This window comes from Acomys russatus, chromosome 6, assembly GCF_903995435.1.
Source record: "Acomys russatus chromosome 6, mAcoRus1.1, whole genome shotgun sequence".
Classification (NCBI taxonomy): domain Eukaryota; kingdom Metazoa; phylum Chordata; class Mammalia; order Rodentia; family Muridae; genus Acomys; species Acomys russatus.
In genome coordinates, this window is record NC_067142.1 from 75,402,799 (window position 1) to 75,418,424 (window position 15,626).

General features: G+C 49.2%; 1 protein-coding gene across 1 annotated transcript; it reads left to right on the top strand.

The window, feature by feature from the left end:
* The first annotated feature begins 13,512 nt into the window (after positions 1–13,512).
* On the top strand, positions 13,513–15,285 carry LOC127190795 (left-right determination factor 1). The gene is made up of 3 exons (XM_051148026.1): positions 13,513–13,812; positions 13,958–14,203; positions 14,757–15,285. The coding sequence occupies exons 1-3, from the start codon at positions 13,556–13,558 to the stop codon at positions 15,121–15,123; spliced, it is 870 nt and encodes a 289-aa protein (XP_051003983.1). The 5' UTR covers positions 13,513–13,555; the 3' UTR covers positions 15,124–15,285.
* Positions 15,286–15,626: the final 341 nt, after the last annotated feature.

Consider the following 15,626-nt stretch of genomic DNA (forward strand, 5'->3'; position numbering starts at 1 on the left):
TTGGCTCTGTAGTCCAGGCTGGCATCGAACTCACAGCGATCCGCCTGCCTCTGCCTCCTGGGTGCTGGTATTAAAGGCATGTGCCACCATGCCTGGCTTTTTTTTTTTTTTTTTAAGATTTATTTATTATGTGTACAGTATGCATCAGATCACATTATAGATGGTTGTGAGCCACCATGTGGTTGCTGGGAATTGAACTCAGGACCTCTGGAAGAGCAGGCGGTGCCCTTAACCACTGAGCCATCTCTCCAGCCCTATTTTGTTGTTTTAAAAAGACATATTTAAGCCAGGCATAGTGGCGCACACCTTTAATCCTAGCACTCTGGAGGCAGAGGCAAGGCCAGCCTGGTCTACAAAGTGAGTCTCGGATGGCCAAGGGTACACAGAGAAACCCTGTCTCTTGAAAAAACAAAAACAAAAACAAAACAGACATATGTTTATGGGTCTAGAGAGATGGCACAGCAGTTGAGGGCACTTACTGGTCTTGCAGAGGGCCTGGGCACAGTTCCCAACACCCACACGGTGGCTTAAAACCATCCTTAACTTCAGTTCCAGGGGATCCAACTCAGTCTTCCAATCTCCACAGCCACCAGGCACATAGGTGGTACATATACACACAAACATTTAGGCCTATTTTTTTTTTTAAAAGATAATATCTTACAGGGACTGGAGAGATGGCTCAGTGGTTAAGAGCACTGTCTGTTCTTCCAGAGGACCCAGGTTCAATTCTTAGTACCCAGAGAGCGGCGCACAACTGTCTGTAGCTCCAGTTCCAGGAGATCAGATGTCCTCATACAGACAGACATATGGGTAAAACGTTAATACATATAAAAAGTCATTTTAAAAAGATAAGATCTTGGGTGGGAGAGATGGCTCAGAGGTTAAGGGCATTGACTGATCCTCCAGAGGTCTTGAGTTCAATTCCTAGCACCCACATGGTGACTCACAGCCATCTATAATGTGATCTGATGCTTTCTTCTGGCCTGCAGGTGTACATGCAGCCAGAACACTGTATACATAATAAATAAATAAATCTTAAAAAAAAAAAAAAAAAAAAAAGATAAGATCTTATTGTGTAATCGTGGCTGGCTTGGAAGCCTCTGTGTACTCCAGGCTGGCCTCAGACTCATGGAAATTCACCTGCCTTTGCCTCCCAATTACTGGGATTAAAGGTTGTATGCTACTATGCTCATCTTTATTTTGAATTTCTGATACAGGGTCTCACTGTAGCTAGCCCAGGCTGGCCTCCAATTCACTCTGTAGCTAAGGTTGGCCTTGAACTCCTGGTTCTCCTGACTCCAACTCCCAGTGCTGGAGTTACAGCATGTCTCACCAAGCCTTGCTTTCTACAATCCACTTTAAGTTTATCTTTGGAAGGTTTTGATTAATGCAGCTCTTTTTTTTTTTTTTTTCCAGCTCATTTTATAATGGAGGTTTTCAAAGATTAGCACTATGTCGGAGGTGGTGGGAGTAGGTGGGCAGTTGCCAGCAAGTGACAGATGATCTCAGATGAAGAAGAGTCCAAGTGAGACCAAAGGGGCTTGTGGGGGATATGAGGTAGGAAGCACCCCCCAAAAGACTCTGGGTTTGGAGGTCTAGCTGAGTAGAGAAGTTGGAAACAAGGGGGCGGGGGCAGAGAACATTTGAACATATGGTTCTGGGGCCCAGAGGAGAAGGCAGGCTCAGCATAGAGAAAAGAGCCACAGACCTGGCTCTTCCTGGGGACCTCCGGCTGTTGGCAATAGCAGTTCAGATCTGGGTTGCGTGGCCAGGGGCTGAGGAGGTGAAGAGACACGTCGTTAAAGAAGGTGGGCCAGCAGACAGGGCAAATAGCCCTTGGCAAACAGATCCCTCTTCTGGATGTGGATTCTGGGTTGTCTTTGGGGGAAATACAGTAATTGACCAATCAGCCAGAAGGAAGTGAATGTGGATTGGGGACTTTGCACAATGGGCTGAATAGGTGTCAGGTGGGAAGGAGGCCACCCTTTGTCATGCAGAAGGAGCCCGGCCTGCTGGACCTCATGGATGGGGTGGGTGGAACTTTGGTGGTCTTGGGGTCAGACTGGACCAAGTTGGTCACCCTGTAGGAGGGCAGGAGAATGGGACAAGAGGATACTGGCTAGCGCTGACTGAGGGGCCCACCCCTGGGCCTAGGCTTGAGGTGGGTCCGGGGTAAGAGGTTTGACCCTGAGAGTAGGTCAGGCTGCCAGATGAATGTCAGAGGACAATACGGGGTCAGGGTTCATGGGGGGGAGGGGCTGCTCCGGGGGCAGGTGTCAGCTAGACAAGGCGCAGATCCCAAGGGGATTTTGAGGCCAGGCAAGCTAAGGTCCAGGAGTGCACTCCTTCCAGGCCAGAGGCCAGCAGCTGAGGTCCCTTCCTGGGCAGGGACAGACACTTTGTTCCTGTCGGACAAGTGCATCCAAGGCCAGCCCAGGTGCCTTGGAAAACCCCAGCCATAGCCCCACACCACTGAGCTTCTGGCCCAGAGTACTGTGGGGTCTCTGGACCCACCCTGGGTAGTCTCACTGCTCTCTCAGAGCAGCCCAGCATTTTGGGGTTTCACTGGGCCAAGGAGAGAAGAGACAATGCAGGGACATGTGGCTGGCCCCTTCCCTTTTCTGACAGGTGTGAATCCTAGGTGTAGTCCTAGATGTGTGACCTGGGAGTGAGCCTTGAGACCTCTCTCTTCTTGTCAGGTGAGGCAATAAGAGGCAGGATTCTGCAAAAAGGGCTGGAAGGAAGCTGGCTCTGGGATGCCATGAAGGTCCGTCTCCCAGATAAGGAAACCCAAGGCACATACTGTGCATTAGCACAGCTGTGGTCCCCTAGGTAGAGCTGGCCCTCAGTGAAATGTCATTAGGGTGAGGAGAGACTAAAGGATTTAGGAGGTAGGGACACTGCAGAGGTCACCTCATCAACTCATGAACCTGGCTGGATTCCTGTGGTGGCAATTGCCTCAGAAAGGTCACAGTCAATAATTGATAGAAAAGAAAGAGAGGCAGGAAAGAGGAGCTTGTAAAGGCCAGGGCTTCTAGATGTTTCTGCAGTGAAAGAAACCGCCTTAAGTTGTCTTCCTTCTTCAGGACCTTGTAGTTATGTGGTATAGGGTAGAGAGGCAATGATATGACGGACGGACGGACAGATGGGCGGACGGACGGACAGATGGACGGACGGACGGACGGACAGACAGACAGACAGAGGGAGTGTACGGTGGATGGGACAAGGACTGTGGGCATTCTAGGCAGGCTTTCTTCACCATAAAGCTATACTCTAGCCCCTGTGATTTCCTGACCCCCACCCCCCCCAGTCCTCTATGAAACAGGTGGAGTTTAGAAGTTGCGTCTAAGAAGAAATGTCTCTCCTGCATGGACCCCAGAGAAGATGGAGTCTCTAGTTTGCAGCGCTGAAGGAGTGAAGGGGTCCGTCCCTCAGCGGGTCATCTTGACTTTGGTGGCTGTAAGACAGTCATGAGGATGCGGTGTAGCACGGTGCAGGTTCCTGCCCACCCCCACCCCTTCAGGGTTTGCTGTCACAGGAAGTGGTTTGCCGGCAGGTGTATCTGAGGTGTGGCTAAAGCCCCAAAGAGAACAAACAAACCATAATGAAACCGCTTGTGTGTGTGTGTGTGTGTGTGTGTGTGTGTGTGTGTGTGTTTGGTTCCTGTCTTCAGCCACCCCCTGCGTGTTTGGTAAATATGTGTAGAATAAAGTGGCTTCTCAGTGACCTGGGTAGGGGTTCATGTATTTCAGGCTAACCTTGACCTTGCTTGTGGTAGATGACTTCCAGAGTGCTGGGATTGCCACGCCCAGTTTTATGCCATGCGGGGCTTGAACCCAGGGCTTACCTGTGTGCTATGTAAGCACTCTACCAACTGAGCCACAGCTCAGGACTCATTCTGTTCATTTCTCAGCAGCATCCAGACTGAGGGTGGTGATGCTATTGATCTGTAGTGATTCCATTTCGTTCCTGTCCATCCCAGCCCCCGGGTTTCATCTTTTTGCCCATGTAATAGGGTGAGGGTTAGGAGATGGGTAATCTCCTTTTCATTTAGATTTTAAAAAAAGATCTAAAATAGGCCAGGCATAGTGATGCACGCCTTTAATCCCAGCACTCAGGAGGCAGAGGCAGGTGGATCGCTGTGAGTTCGAGGCCTGGTCTACAAAGTAAGTCTAGGACAGCCAAGACTACACAGAGAAACCCTGTCTTGAAACACTAAAAAAAAAAAAAAAAAAGGTCTAAAATAGTATGTTATGTTGTTCAGGTTACTTTTGCATATGTTTAACAGCTTCTAAACCTGAGTTTCCTGAGTTTTTTTCTTGGGCTAAGAGATTCCCCAGGGAAGTGTACCCAAAGGAAGGGCCAGGCACAGCGGCACATGCTTCTAATGTCACCACTTGGAAGCTTGGAAGGCTGAGACAAGAGAACTGCATTGAGCTCAAGGCTACTTTAGCTACATAGCAAGTGCCAGGCCAGTCTTAGGAGAAGAAAATAATAAGGAAGAGGAGGAGGAAGAGAAGAAGAAGAAGAAGAAGAAGAAGAAGAAGAAGAAGAAGAAGAAGAAGAAGAAGAAGACGACGACCTCTTAAAGTGCACCTTTAAAACAGAAACGTCAGGCATGGTAGTGGATTCCCATAATCTCAGCACTTAAGAAACGGAGGCAGGAGGATTCGTGCTTGTTGGAGGCCAGCCTGAACTACATAATGAGTTGGGCCTATGTGAGCTACAGCGACAGACCCTGTCTGAAACATAACACAGCAAAACAAATAAACCAAATCTTCCCCCCAAACAAACAACAAACATAAACAAAATAATCAAAGGGAAAATGAAACAGCAAAAACCATGGCAAGACTACACAGTGACCTGGAAAAACCCAAGCTATGAAGGAGCTGCTGGTGCGCCCCTTAGCTGATGTCCTCCTCCTGTGGCACAGCCGCTCTGCCCCTGCAGCTTGTCGGCCTGTGTGGAGGACCTGGAGCCTGGGAAGCACATGGCATGCTCACTGCACCCACATGCCCTGTGCCTATGAGTGTTCTTACTTCGCCTGATATAGGTCTCCATACCTCTGTGTGGCTCGGAGCATGGACCTTGGCGCTGGAGGTCTCAGCACACTGTCTGAGCACTGTAGGAAGCTCCCCCTGGACACAAAGCCAGGAGTCTCCCTCTGCTCTGCTAGAGCCAAGCTTCTTAAACTTTTCCCACCTGTGACCCCTTGGGCCTAAGGTATTGTTATGGGACCCCAGGTATACAGGGATGTAAACTTAGGTGTACAAATGGAACATTTGCTGACAGTAATGATAACCACATTTATTTTAGAACAATTGGCTGTTGTACACATGTAATGTGCATTAGAGTGGTAAACCCACTATGTGCTGTGAAGGACTCTCCAGGCCCGGACTCCAGCCCCTTGTCTGGGGACCGGTTGCTCCCTGTCTTTGTAATGGGGAGAAGGAAGAGAGCAAACTAGAGCATAAGAAAAACCACTGTGTCCTTGAGAACAAACTGTGGCTGGGCTCCTGATACTGCAGGACAGACAGCATCTTCAGTCGCTCGGAGCTGTGCTCAATGACTGCAAATCCCCAAAGTGAGTAAATGTAGGAGAAAAAAAACAACCCAGGGGGTACATACCAGGAAAAGGAGCAAAATGATGGTTGCTACCAAGTGACCCCCTGACTCCTGCAGAGGAATGCATCTCTAGACACTGTAGCTTAATTCTGCCTGGGTTTGAGGGACAGATAGTGGAACGTGCACACTGTTTGTGTCTGGGTTCTGTCCCCTGTTCTGCTCTTGCAGTGGCCAATACTGCACAGCTTTGGCTTTGTCTTCCCTGTTGCAGGATCTTCCGGGCAAAGGCTTTACATAGTTTTATTTTTTCATTACACTGTTGCGAGATGTGTCTGGTAGGATGCTGCAGTTGTACTCTTTGTTTGTTTGTTTGTTGTTGTTTGTTTGTTATTGTTGTTTTGGTGTTTGAATGGAACCCAGGCTACCCTGCATGCTTCAAAAGCCCTCTAAGCCACAGCCTATCTGTCTAGACTCATAGACCACCACGCCAATAATCACGGTTATGAATATACTTGTGTCAGACTGAGTGGAATTGCTGGGTCTTAGGCTATTATAGTTTCTTCAATGATAGAACAAACTGCCAAGGTATTCTCTGGCGTGCTTCTACTTTTACTATAAGAGTTTTCATGGGTTCAGATATTCAGTAAATTAATACAATTCAGTATCCTTGATTTTTTTTTTTTTCTTATTGAGCTGAGACTGTAGCTCAGTGATAAAGCGCGCCCTGCACATGCCCAGTGCCCTGGGTTTGAGCTCCCAAACCCAAACTAATAAATAACAAAAACAACTCATGCACACTTTAAAACTACGATGGATATTTCCTTAACACAAGAATGCATTTATCTCAACTGCGAAACTCACACTCAGCGGGGGAAGCAGTAAAGGAGTTTATTAAGACCAGGAGCAAGATAGTGATATCTATTCTCATTGCTTAGCATTAATCTGGAGATAGCAGCTAATGAATCAGACAACAGACAGAAAGGATCCCACCTGCAGAGTTCTTACCTCGCAGTTAGGGCCACTGGGTTCCTCTCCACTGCTACAGGAAAATAAACAAATAAATAAATAAATAAAATAAAATAAAAAGAATACAGTTAAGGAAGAAAGGAAGGAGGGTAGGAACCAGAGAAATAAATTTTGAAAAAGAGGAATTAGATAATTATTAGCAGGTGTAGAGAGATGGCTCAGTGGCTAAAAGCACCTACTATAGGACCTGAGTTTGGTTCCCAGTAACCACATTAGGTTAAACTCCAGCTCCAGGGCCTCCAAGGGCACTAGCCCTTATGTGCACATCCCCATGCCCCAAGATCATAATTAAAAAGATACACATCATTAGCAAGGGGCTGAGAAGGAGTTTAGTTGGTAGAGTCCTTGCCTAGCACACCTGAGGCCCTGAGTTCAATCCCCAACACCACACAGACCTGCATGTTTTGAGGGGCAGAGGTGGGAAGATGAGAAGTTCAAAGTCATCGTTGGCTGCACAGTGAGCATCAACCTAGCCTGTAATACCTGACACTGGAGGTCGGGTGGGGGTGGGGGAAGAAGGGGAGAGACAGAGACAGAGACAGACAATGAGAGAGAGAGAGAGAGAGAGAGAGAGAGAGAGAGAGAGAGAGAGAGAGAGGGAGGCGAGAGAGAGACGAGAGGAGAAGGAGAGAGAGAGAGAGAGAGAGAGAGAGAGAGAGAGAGAGAGAGAGAATGCCAGTGGTAGAGCCAGAGGAGGAGAGCCAGAGGCACAGAGAGAAACGAGAATATAATATAATTGATAGACATTACATTTATACCTAAAAAGGAAAACCACATTGTTGTGTGTTATAATGGTAATGCTTCCTGTCTGTTCACGCTTGCTAACATCAGAACACAGAAACATCCCTAGCATTCAGGAGGCCCTAGATTCCATCCTCAGCACTGAAACAAACAAATAATGAAATAAGCTACAAATGTGTCTTAATTGCCACCAGGCTCACAGTAGCGATAAGGTCTAATTGCAGAGACCGAAGCTAAGTGTCAGGGTAAACAAGTGGACCTCCAGGACCCATCCAACAAGGGTGGCTGTCTCCTGGGAGGAGGCTCTGGGTGGGAGAGACTTTTCACTGGACTGGTTAAGATATAAAATTGGGGACATGTAAGCACAAAGAGTGAGATTCTCATACGGCCCTACCCCTAGACGAAACTGCATGTAACTAGAGACTGTCCGGAGAGGGAGAGTTAGCCTTTCCCAGGGATGAGCCCTCTTATTGGCTGTCCACTGAAACCACACATACACACACAAACAACAGAAACAGGGTCAGCATATATTTGTGAGTGTGTGCAACAAAATAATCAAAGAAAAAAGAGGCTATCATCCTGAAAGTGGAAGGAAGAGTATGGGAAGAGTATGGGAAGGGTACCTGGGAAGGGAGGGAGGAAAAAAGAAAATGAATGGCAGATGTGGATGATAATGTAGATGAAAAGGAACCCTTAATCACTGCTGCTGAGCGTGTAAACCAGTCAGTATGGAGTTTAAGAACTAGCTGGGAGGTGGTGGCACATGATTTTAATCCCAGCATTCCAGAGGCAGAGGCAGAAGGGTCTCTATGACTTTGAGGCCAGCCTGATCTACAAAGTAAATTCCAGGACATTGGGCTGTTACACAGAGACACCTTGTCTCGAAAAACAAACAAAAACAAAACAAACCTAGCAAAAACACCCAAATCAAACCAAACCAAAAAAACTAGCAGGAAAATTCCCATAGGAGTCAGTTAAAGCCGTCCTGGGTACTTGCCCAAAGAACTCAGGTTGGCACGTCACAGAGACACTTGCACATCAGTGCTTATTGCAGCTCCAGTCACAACGGCAGAGTTAGGGAACCAACCCTGATGACTCAAAGCAGAGGAATGGAGAAGGAAGACGGGTGTGTATACAGAAGTTTTCTCCAGGTGTGAAGAATAAAGGCATGCTAGTTGGAGGAAAATGGACACACCTAGATGTGATCCTATTAGGGGAATTGAATCTTAGAAACACAGTCATCACACATTTGTTCTCATTTTTGGCTCCTAGATTATATGTAGGTACAAAGAATGATATACACGCATCGTGAAAGTAGAATGTCTAGGATTATGAAGAGGACCAATGGGAAGGGGGGAGGGAGAGTAAGGAGAGGGCAGAGGGGGTGCAAGAAGGAATGTGTTTAATATGTAGCCTATGGGGGTACATAAAAGCCTCAAAAAATTAAAATATGGACCAGAGATGTGTTAGTGGATAACGGTGCTTGACATGGAGTCTGACAAGCAGAATTTAATTTCCAGGACCAACATGGTGGGAAGAGAGAAGCACCTCTTGACAGTTTGTCTCTGATGTTCCCATACATACTGTAGTCTGTGCCTCCACCCCCAAACAAAACATAAAAACAACAAATATTAAAAACACAGTTTGGAAAAAAAAAAAAAAAAAAAAAAAAAAAAACCACAGTTTGGGCTGGGCATGGTGGTGCATGCCTTTTAATCCCAGCATTTGGGAGGCAGAGGCAGACAGATCACCATGAGTTCAAGGCCAGCGTGGTCTACAAAGGGAGCCCAGGACAGCCAAGGCTACACAGAGAAACACTGTCTCAAACAAAACAGAACAAAACAAGAACAAAAAAACACAGTTTGGAAAAGAAAATAGAAAATTGGGAACTGGGATGATGTTCCAAACATGTGCTCTTGCCCTCTGTGGAGGCTGAGGCGGGGAATCATTTAAACGCAGGAGCTGGACACTCTAGCCAATGGGACGTAGTGAAACTCATCCTTAAAGCGTAGTGGCCGGCACATGCTGAGCATCCCTAAGGCCCTGGGTTCAACCCCTGCACTGTGCAAAAACGACTCAGCAGACAAGACAGAACATAAAAACATCCTCTGTGCCCTCCTCACACATATCCCACAAAATCCAGACAGAAAACCCAATTAAACAACACCTGCCCCGCAAATCTGCAAAGATGACTTTTTAAAAAACCTAAATGTTTCATGCTTTTAAAACATGGGTGTAAGCTGGATGCAGTGGCTCATGCCTGTAATTCCAGCATTTGGGAGGCAGAGGCAGGCAGATCTCTCTGAGTTTGAGGCCAGCCTGGTCTACAGAGTCCAGGACAGCCAAGGTTACATGGAGAAACCCTGTCTCCAAACAAACAAACGCAAAAAAGAAAACAAAAACCCCCACAGGTGCAAATAGTGATTATTAGTGAAATCTGCACGATGAAACTAATTTTCCTGTTATTTGTAAGAGAGACAAGTAAGATGAGCAGGAAGGCCAAAGAAGAGCTGTCTTTTCCTATATTCACTTCCACAGATTTTGAATGTTGAAGAATTCCAATTATTTTCAAAAGAATAAAAAAAAAAAAAAGTCAGCTTACATTTTAGAACATTCACCATTCAAATAAGGCAACAGTGCAGAGACAGCTGTTGTGTACCAAGAATTCTGTGGACATTGTGATTAAACAGACTAATTTATGGTATCAAAAGTACCTTCCCCTAATTTTCCCCACAGGGACTTATATCACACTGAAGATGGTCTAAGATCTCAGAGCACACAGCTTGGGGGTGGGGGGGGGGCGCACAGCAAGGTGTGAACTCACACCAGTTAAAGGAGGAGGAGCTGCTTGCCTGAACTGCTGTCCACAGTATCCCTGTGTAACCCCTTCTTTGACCAAGAAAGGTTAGGAAGCTGAGGCGCTCTGGGAGAACAGGGAGACTACTCAGGGTGGGTCTGGAAGTCCGTCTGCACCAGTCCCCAGAAGCCACACAGTCTCTCAGGTACCTGTGGCACCTGGGCTGGCCTTGGTGCCCAGCAAGGGGACCCCAGACACTGGGAGCTGGCCTGGAATTCTGTCCTGGACTTTTTTTTTTTTTTTTTAAGATTTATTTTTTATTATTATGTATACAGTGTTCTGCCTGCATGTACACCTACCTGCATGCCAGAAGAGGGGATCAGATCACATTACAGATGGTTGTGAACCACCATGTGGTTGCTGGGAATTGAACTCAGGACCTTTGGAAGAGCAGGTGGCTTAACCATTGAGCCATCTCTCCAGCCCCCCTGTCCTGGACTTTGGCTTCCTTGACCTCAGAGGTCCTTGATGGTTTTACTCCAGATGGTCCTAACTCTGGAAGTCCCCAAATAACTCCTGGTCCAATTGCAGTGTTTCGCTCCAGCTCTCACCTGGCAGCCCAACCTCTGTTTGGAGTCAGATCATAGGAGGCTGGTGAAAGACGCCAGGCTTCTCTCTTCCCTCAGGCCTCATCCCCAGCACGATTAAGCCTCTGCCTTCCCCAGAGCTGTTAGCACTGGCCTAGAGCCAGGAAAGGCACCAGATGTCCCCTCTCCTGGAACAGGCCAAAGCCTTGGTTTGGGGCCTACTTCCCATCTGAAGCCTGACCTGGGTCAGCCCCAGGCAGCTGGGCTTCTGCATAACAAAGGGCAGCCCCGTCGGAGAGCCCCGGCGCACACCGACAATCCACTATGGCTTTCTTCTTTTAGCCCCAGACTAAGATGGTCAGAATCTGCAAATAAAAGCTCTAGCTTCTGCTGGAATGCAGATCACAGGTAAGCAATGAATCATATACTGGTGTAAGCATGCCCCCAAATTCAGTCCTGGTTTTATTTATCCCTGGCTGGTTGCTCAATTTTATTTCTTCAGAACAGTTCTTCGACCAGCTTGCCAATCCACAAATCCACACTCAGGTGTCTATCAGAGCTGTCTTGGGGCAGGCTTAGTAGACCCCAACCCATAGCCACACATACCCTGTCCCCACTCCAGCCACACAGTGCACTGAGTTCAACTGGTTCTCAAGTGCCTGGGCAGGACTTGGCAGAAATAATTGGAAATATAGAAAGCAGTGACTGTGTGGGCATTGACATAAACTATGTTGCCCCTTCTCTGAGCGGCTGTTCTCTTGGCTCAAAAGTTGGGAGAGGGTGGACTTTCAACTCTGCCTCCCATGCAGCAAGCAAAGGAAAGGATGGGGCTCCAGCCAGTCCCAGGCTTTCTAGCCAAGGAAGGTCCCCCGCCCCCCCCTCCCAAAGTGGGACACACTGGCTCTTATCAGCCCCAGAAGTCATTTGAACACCTGGCCAGGTGTACTGGGAAGTAAGTCAGTTGGAGAGCCCAAGTGTTGATTGACATCTGGCTCTTTCCAGGGGTTGGAAGCAGCAATGAACAAGGCTGTAGGCACACACTCCAGACACCGGGACCTGGCATCCAGCAGAGAATGAGCCCTCTACATCTTCTCCAGAATCTGCCTCTCAGCCCATGCTGGGATTGAATTCAGGGCTCTACCACTGACCCGCTACCACCCTCCACTCTGAATGTCTTAATTGGTCAGGCACCCTTAAGTCGCTATTGAGGTATATGACTGACAGACAGTGCTCCATCCAGACAGGCTTTTGTGTCCTTCTAGACAGCCCCCCCTCAAGGCTCAGGGGCTTGTTTCATGCTGAGCTCCCAGGAGGTCCCAGGGGTGTGACCTCTCTCCTCCTTTTTCCCTGCCCCCCACCCCTGAGCCAGCTATAAAGCTGGTCTGCACCAGCCCTTAGTAGACTCGAGACCCTTTCAGGACACCTCAGGGATACACACACCTACTGCTCCTTCTCCTCCTGGGCAACGCCATGCTTTTCCTGTGGCTCTCCTGGGTGCTCTGGGCCCTGTCGCTGGTCAGCCCTGGAGCAGCCCTGACTGGAGAGCAGCTCCTGGGCAGTCTCCTGCAGCAGCTGCAGCTTAATGAACCACCGGTCTTGGATAAAGCCGATGTGGAAGGGATGGCCATCCCCTCTCACGTGAGAGCCCAGTATGTGGCTCTGCTGCAGCACAGCCATGCCAGCCGCTCCCGAGGGAAGAGATTCAGCCAGAACTTTCGAGGTGAGCCCTCCCCTCTTGTCCTCGGTCTCTAGGAAAGGCAGACTGATCAGGCTCTCCACCTGTGCTGTCAATGGGTCCTTGCTATGTGGGGCTCAGAGAGGAAGGCATGGGGGATGCTGTCTGAGGCAGTGGTTAGAAGGGAGCAGGCATGGGAGGGTGGCTGGGTCTGGGCACTGGGGATCTAGTTGAAGGACCCTCCGGATAGGAAAAGGGCAGGGGCTGCACCTGCTGGTAAATTCAGAGTAGAGGTGAGGAGGAGAATGGAGGAAAACAGAGCCTCTGGAGAGGTTGAGGCCAGGAGGAACTTCCCAGGGTCACCACCTGAAATAGTGGCTGTGTCTTGCCATAGACAGAGAACAGTGGGGGGGGGCTGTGGGGGGGCTGTGGGGGGCTGTAGGGGGGGCTATGGGTAACAGAAAGTTTGGAAAAGTGAGAGAGTGCACACTGGTATCCACCGGACTCAGCCCTCAGGGGCAAAGCCACACCTACAAACTTACTGTTCTATTGTACCAAGGCCTGGAGACAAAAGGACGCAGGTTCTTAACGGGCAATGGAGGTCACTGCTGAGAACAGGTGCGGTGACCCTCCTGCTATCCTATAGCCTCAGGTGTTAGGGAACACGGGCTGGTGTGAGCTAGGAATGTGACACGTCCTTAACATTTGCCCCAGGGTTCAGCAGTGCTGACAAAGATGTTCACAGATGTCGGTTCCTCTTTTATGGACCTGTCACTGAGCAGAACCCCTCACAAGAGGGTCTGCCCCTTCAGAAAGGCAGCCTTGGAACCTCTAGTCTCTGTAGCTTGACTCTGTATTCCCCCACCCATCTTCTCTGGAAACCTTCCCGGAAGAACCAAGCATTGCTGCGTTCCTGAACCCTGCCAGCTCCTTCCTTGCACAGGGTTTCAACGCCACCACCAAAGGTGGAAGTGCTAATAAAAAAGACACAACCCCGCCGATTATTTTTAGCATTCAGGGCCTCATTGCAAAATTTACAGTTCCTGGATAAGGAACTGCTCTCAATTTCCCCCGAGGGATTACCAAAGAATCTTAGCCATTGGCTTTGGGTCTTGGGGCCGGGGAGGTTATCTGGCGCCTGTAGAAGCTCGGCTAACTCTGTCCATGTCCACAGAGGTGGCAGGCAGGTTCCTGGTGTCAGAGACCTCCACACACCTGCTAGTGTTTGGCATGGAGCAGCGGCTGCCGCCCAACAGCGAGCTGGTGCAGGCGGTGCTGCGGCTGTTCCAGGAGCCGGTCCCCAGAACCGCTCTCCGGAGGCAGAAGAGGCTGTCCCCATACGGTGCCCGGGCTCGGGTCACCATTGAATGGCTGCGCTTCCGCGACGACGGCTCCAACCGCACCGCCCTCATCGACTCCAGGTATAGGCTGTAAAGTGTGTGTGTGTTTAAGTTGGGAAGCTCCGCTCGGCTTTGCTGGGGGAGGGGAGCTCCAGCGGATAGGGGTGAGTACTGGACAGACACCTCCAGGGTCTCCTCGCCTGACATGCTCGCGGTTGTGTCTCAGGCTTGTGTCCATCCACGAGAGCGGCTGGAAGGCCTTCGACGTGACCGAGGCCGTGAACTTCTGGCAGCAGCTGAGCCGGCCGAGGCAGCCGCTGCTGCTCCAGGTGTCGGTGCAGAGGGAGCATCTGGGTCCGGGGACCTGGAGCGCCCACAAGTTGGTCCGCTTTGCAGAGCAGGGGCCGCCGGGCGAGGAGGGGCGGGGCGAGCCACAGCTGGAGCTGCACACGCTGGACCTCAAGGACTATGGGTAGGTGCTGTGGGTTAAATTGATAAGCGAAATCGAGAGACAAATGGGGAATTTGACTTAACTCTAAAATGACAAATTTTCAGAGTGTGAGAATACTTAGAAAAGTCTTCCTCTGACTGCTAGAAAGCCCCTAGTAAATATTATTTATTTTTCAATTCTTAGCTGTCCATCCCCACATAAGTAACCAATATTCACTTGTTTCCTTTGCTGGCACTAGGGTTGGAATCTAGGCCAGAAAATTGCTCCCAATGAGCTATACACTCAGCCCAATTACTATTATTATTATTATTATTAATAATAATATTATTATTAATATTATTAGTATTATGTTTTCTTTTTGTTTGCTTTTTTGAGGCAGGATCTCTCTGTGTTAGCCTTGGCTGTCCTGGACTCGCGTTGTAGACCAGGCCAGCTTCAAACTCACAGCGATCCACCTGCCTCTACCTCCCGAGCAGCCCAATTCTTGAATACCCTCGGAGCTAGATCTTAAGTCTCCCTCCCACCTGGCCCATCTCAGCCTTCTCAGCTGACTGCTGACTTCTCACCCCCACAGAGCTCAAGGCAACTGTGACTCTGAGGCCCAGGTGGTGACAGAAGGCACGAGATGCTGTCGCCAGGAGATGTACCTGGACCTGCAGGGGTTGAAGTGGGCTGAGAACTGGATCCTGGAGCCCCCAGGCTTCCTGACCTACGAGTGTGTGGGCAGCTGCCTGCAGCCACCGGAGGCCCTGACCGTCATGTGGCCGTTTCTGGGCCCACGGCAGTGCATTGCTTCAGAGATGACCTCCCTGCCCTTGATTGTCAGCGTGAAGGAGGGAGGCAGGACCAGGCCTCAGGTAGTCAGCCTGCCCAACATGAGGGTGCAGACATGTAGCTGTGCCTCGGATGGGGCGCTTATTCCCAGAAAGCTGGAGCCATAGGCACAGGGTGTGGCCTCCCCAAGGATGTGACTTTCATGTGTATCTGAAGTGCTCATTATACCACGAGGTGGGGGGGATTCTGAATCCCTGCTAGGCAAATGCTCCTTGTGTGCTCTGCATTTGCTTCCTCGGAAACCAGCCTTCAAGGAACACGACTCTCTGGACACTAGGGGGCCTTGCTTAGTCACTTCTGTCCTTCATACTGTCCACTGCACTATACGCTAAGCACTTACATGTATAGTTACTGTAAGCTAAGGACAGAATTCCTAATTGTCATTGTTCTCTTAACCTGTCACTGGATCTAGACTGAGCCCCAGTCTTGACTCTGGACCTAAGACCCAAGTGTACCCAACATCCCCAACCTAGGTAATGTGGACCTTGCTAGGTGTGAATAAAATATGTTTTGTAACTTTTTATTTCTTCCCCTCCCTCCTTTGTTTTGTTTTGTTTTTTTTTTTTTCCTTGAGACAAGCTTTCTTTATGTAGCCCTGGCTGTCCTTGAA

Coding starts and splice junctions, on each gene's coding strand:
- LOC127190795 (XM_051148026.1), top strand. CDS start 13,556: ATGTCCACAGAGGTGGCAGGCAGGTTCCTGGTGTCAGAGACCTCCACA. Junction 13,813..13,957: donor ACCGCCCTCATCGACTCCAG/GTATAGGCTGTA, acceptor GTTGTGTCTCAG/GCTTGTGTCCATCCACGAGA. Junction 14,204..14,756: donor CTGGACCTCAAGGACTATGG/GTAGGTGCTGTG, acceptor TCACCCCCACAG/AGCTCAAGGCAACTGTGACT.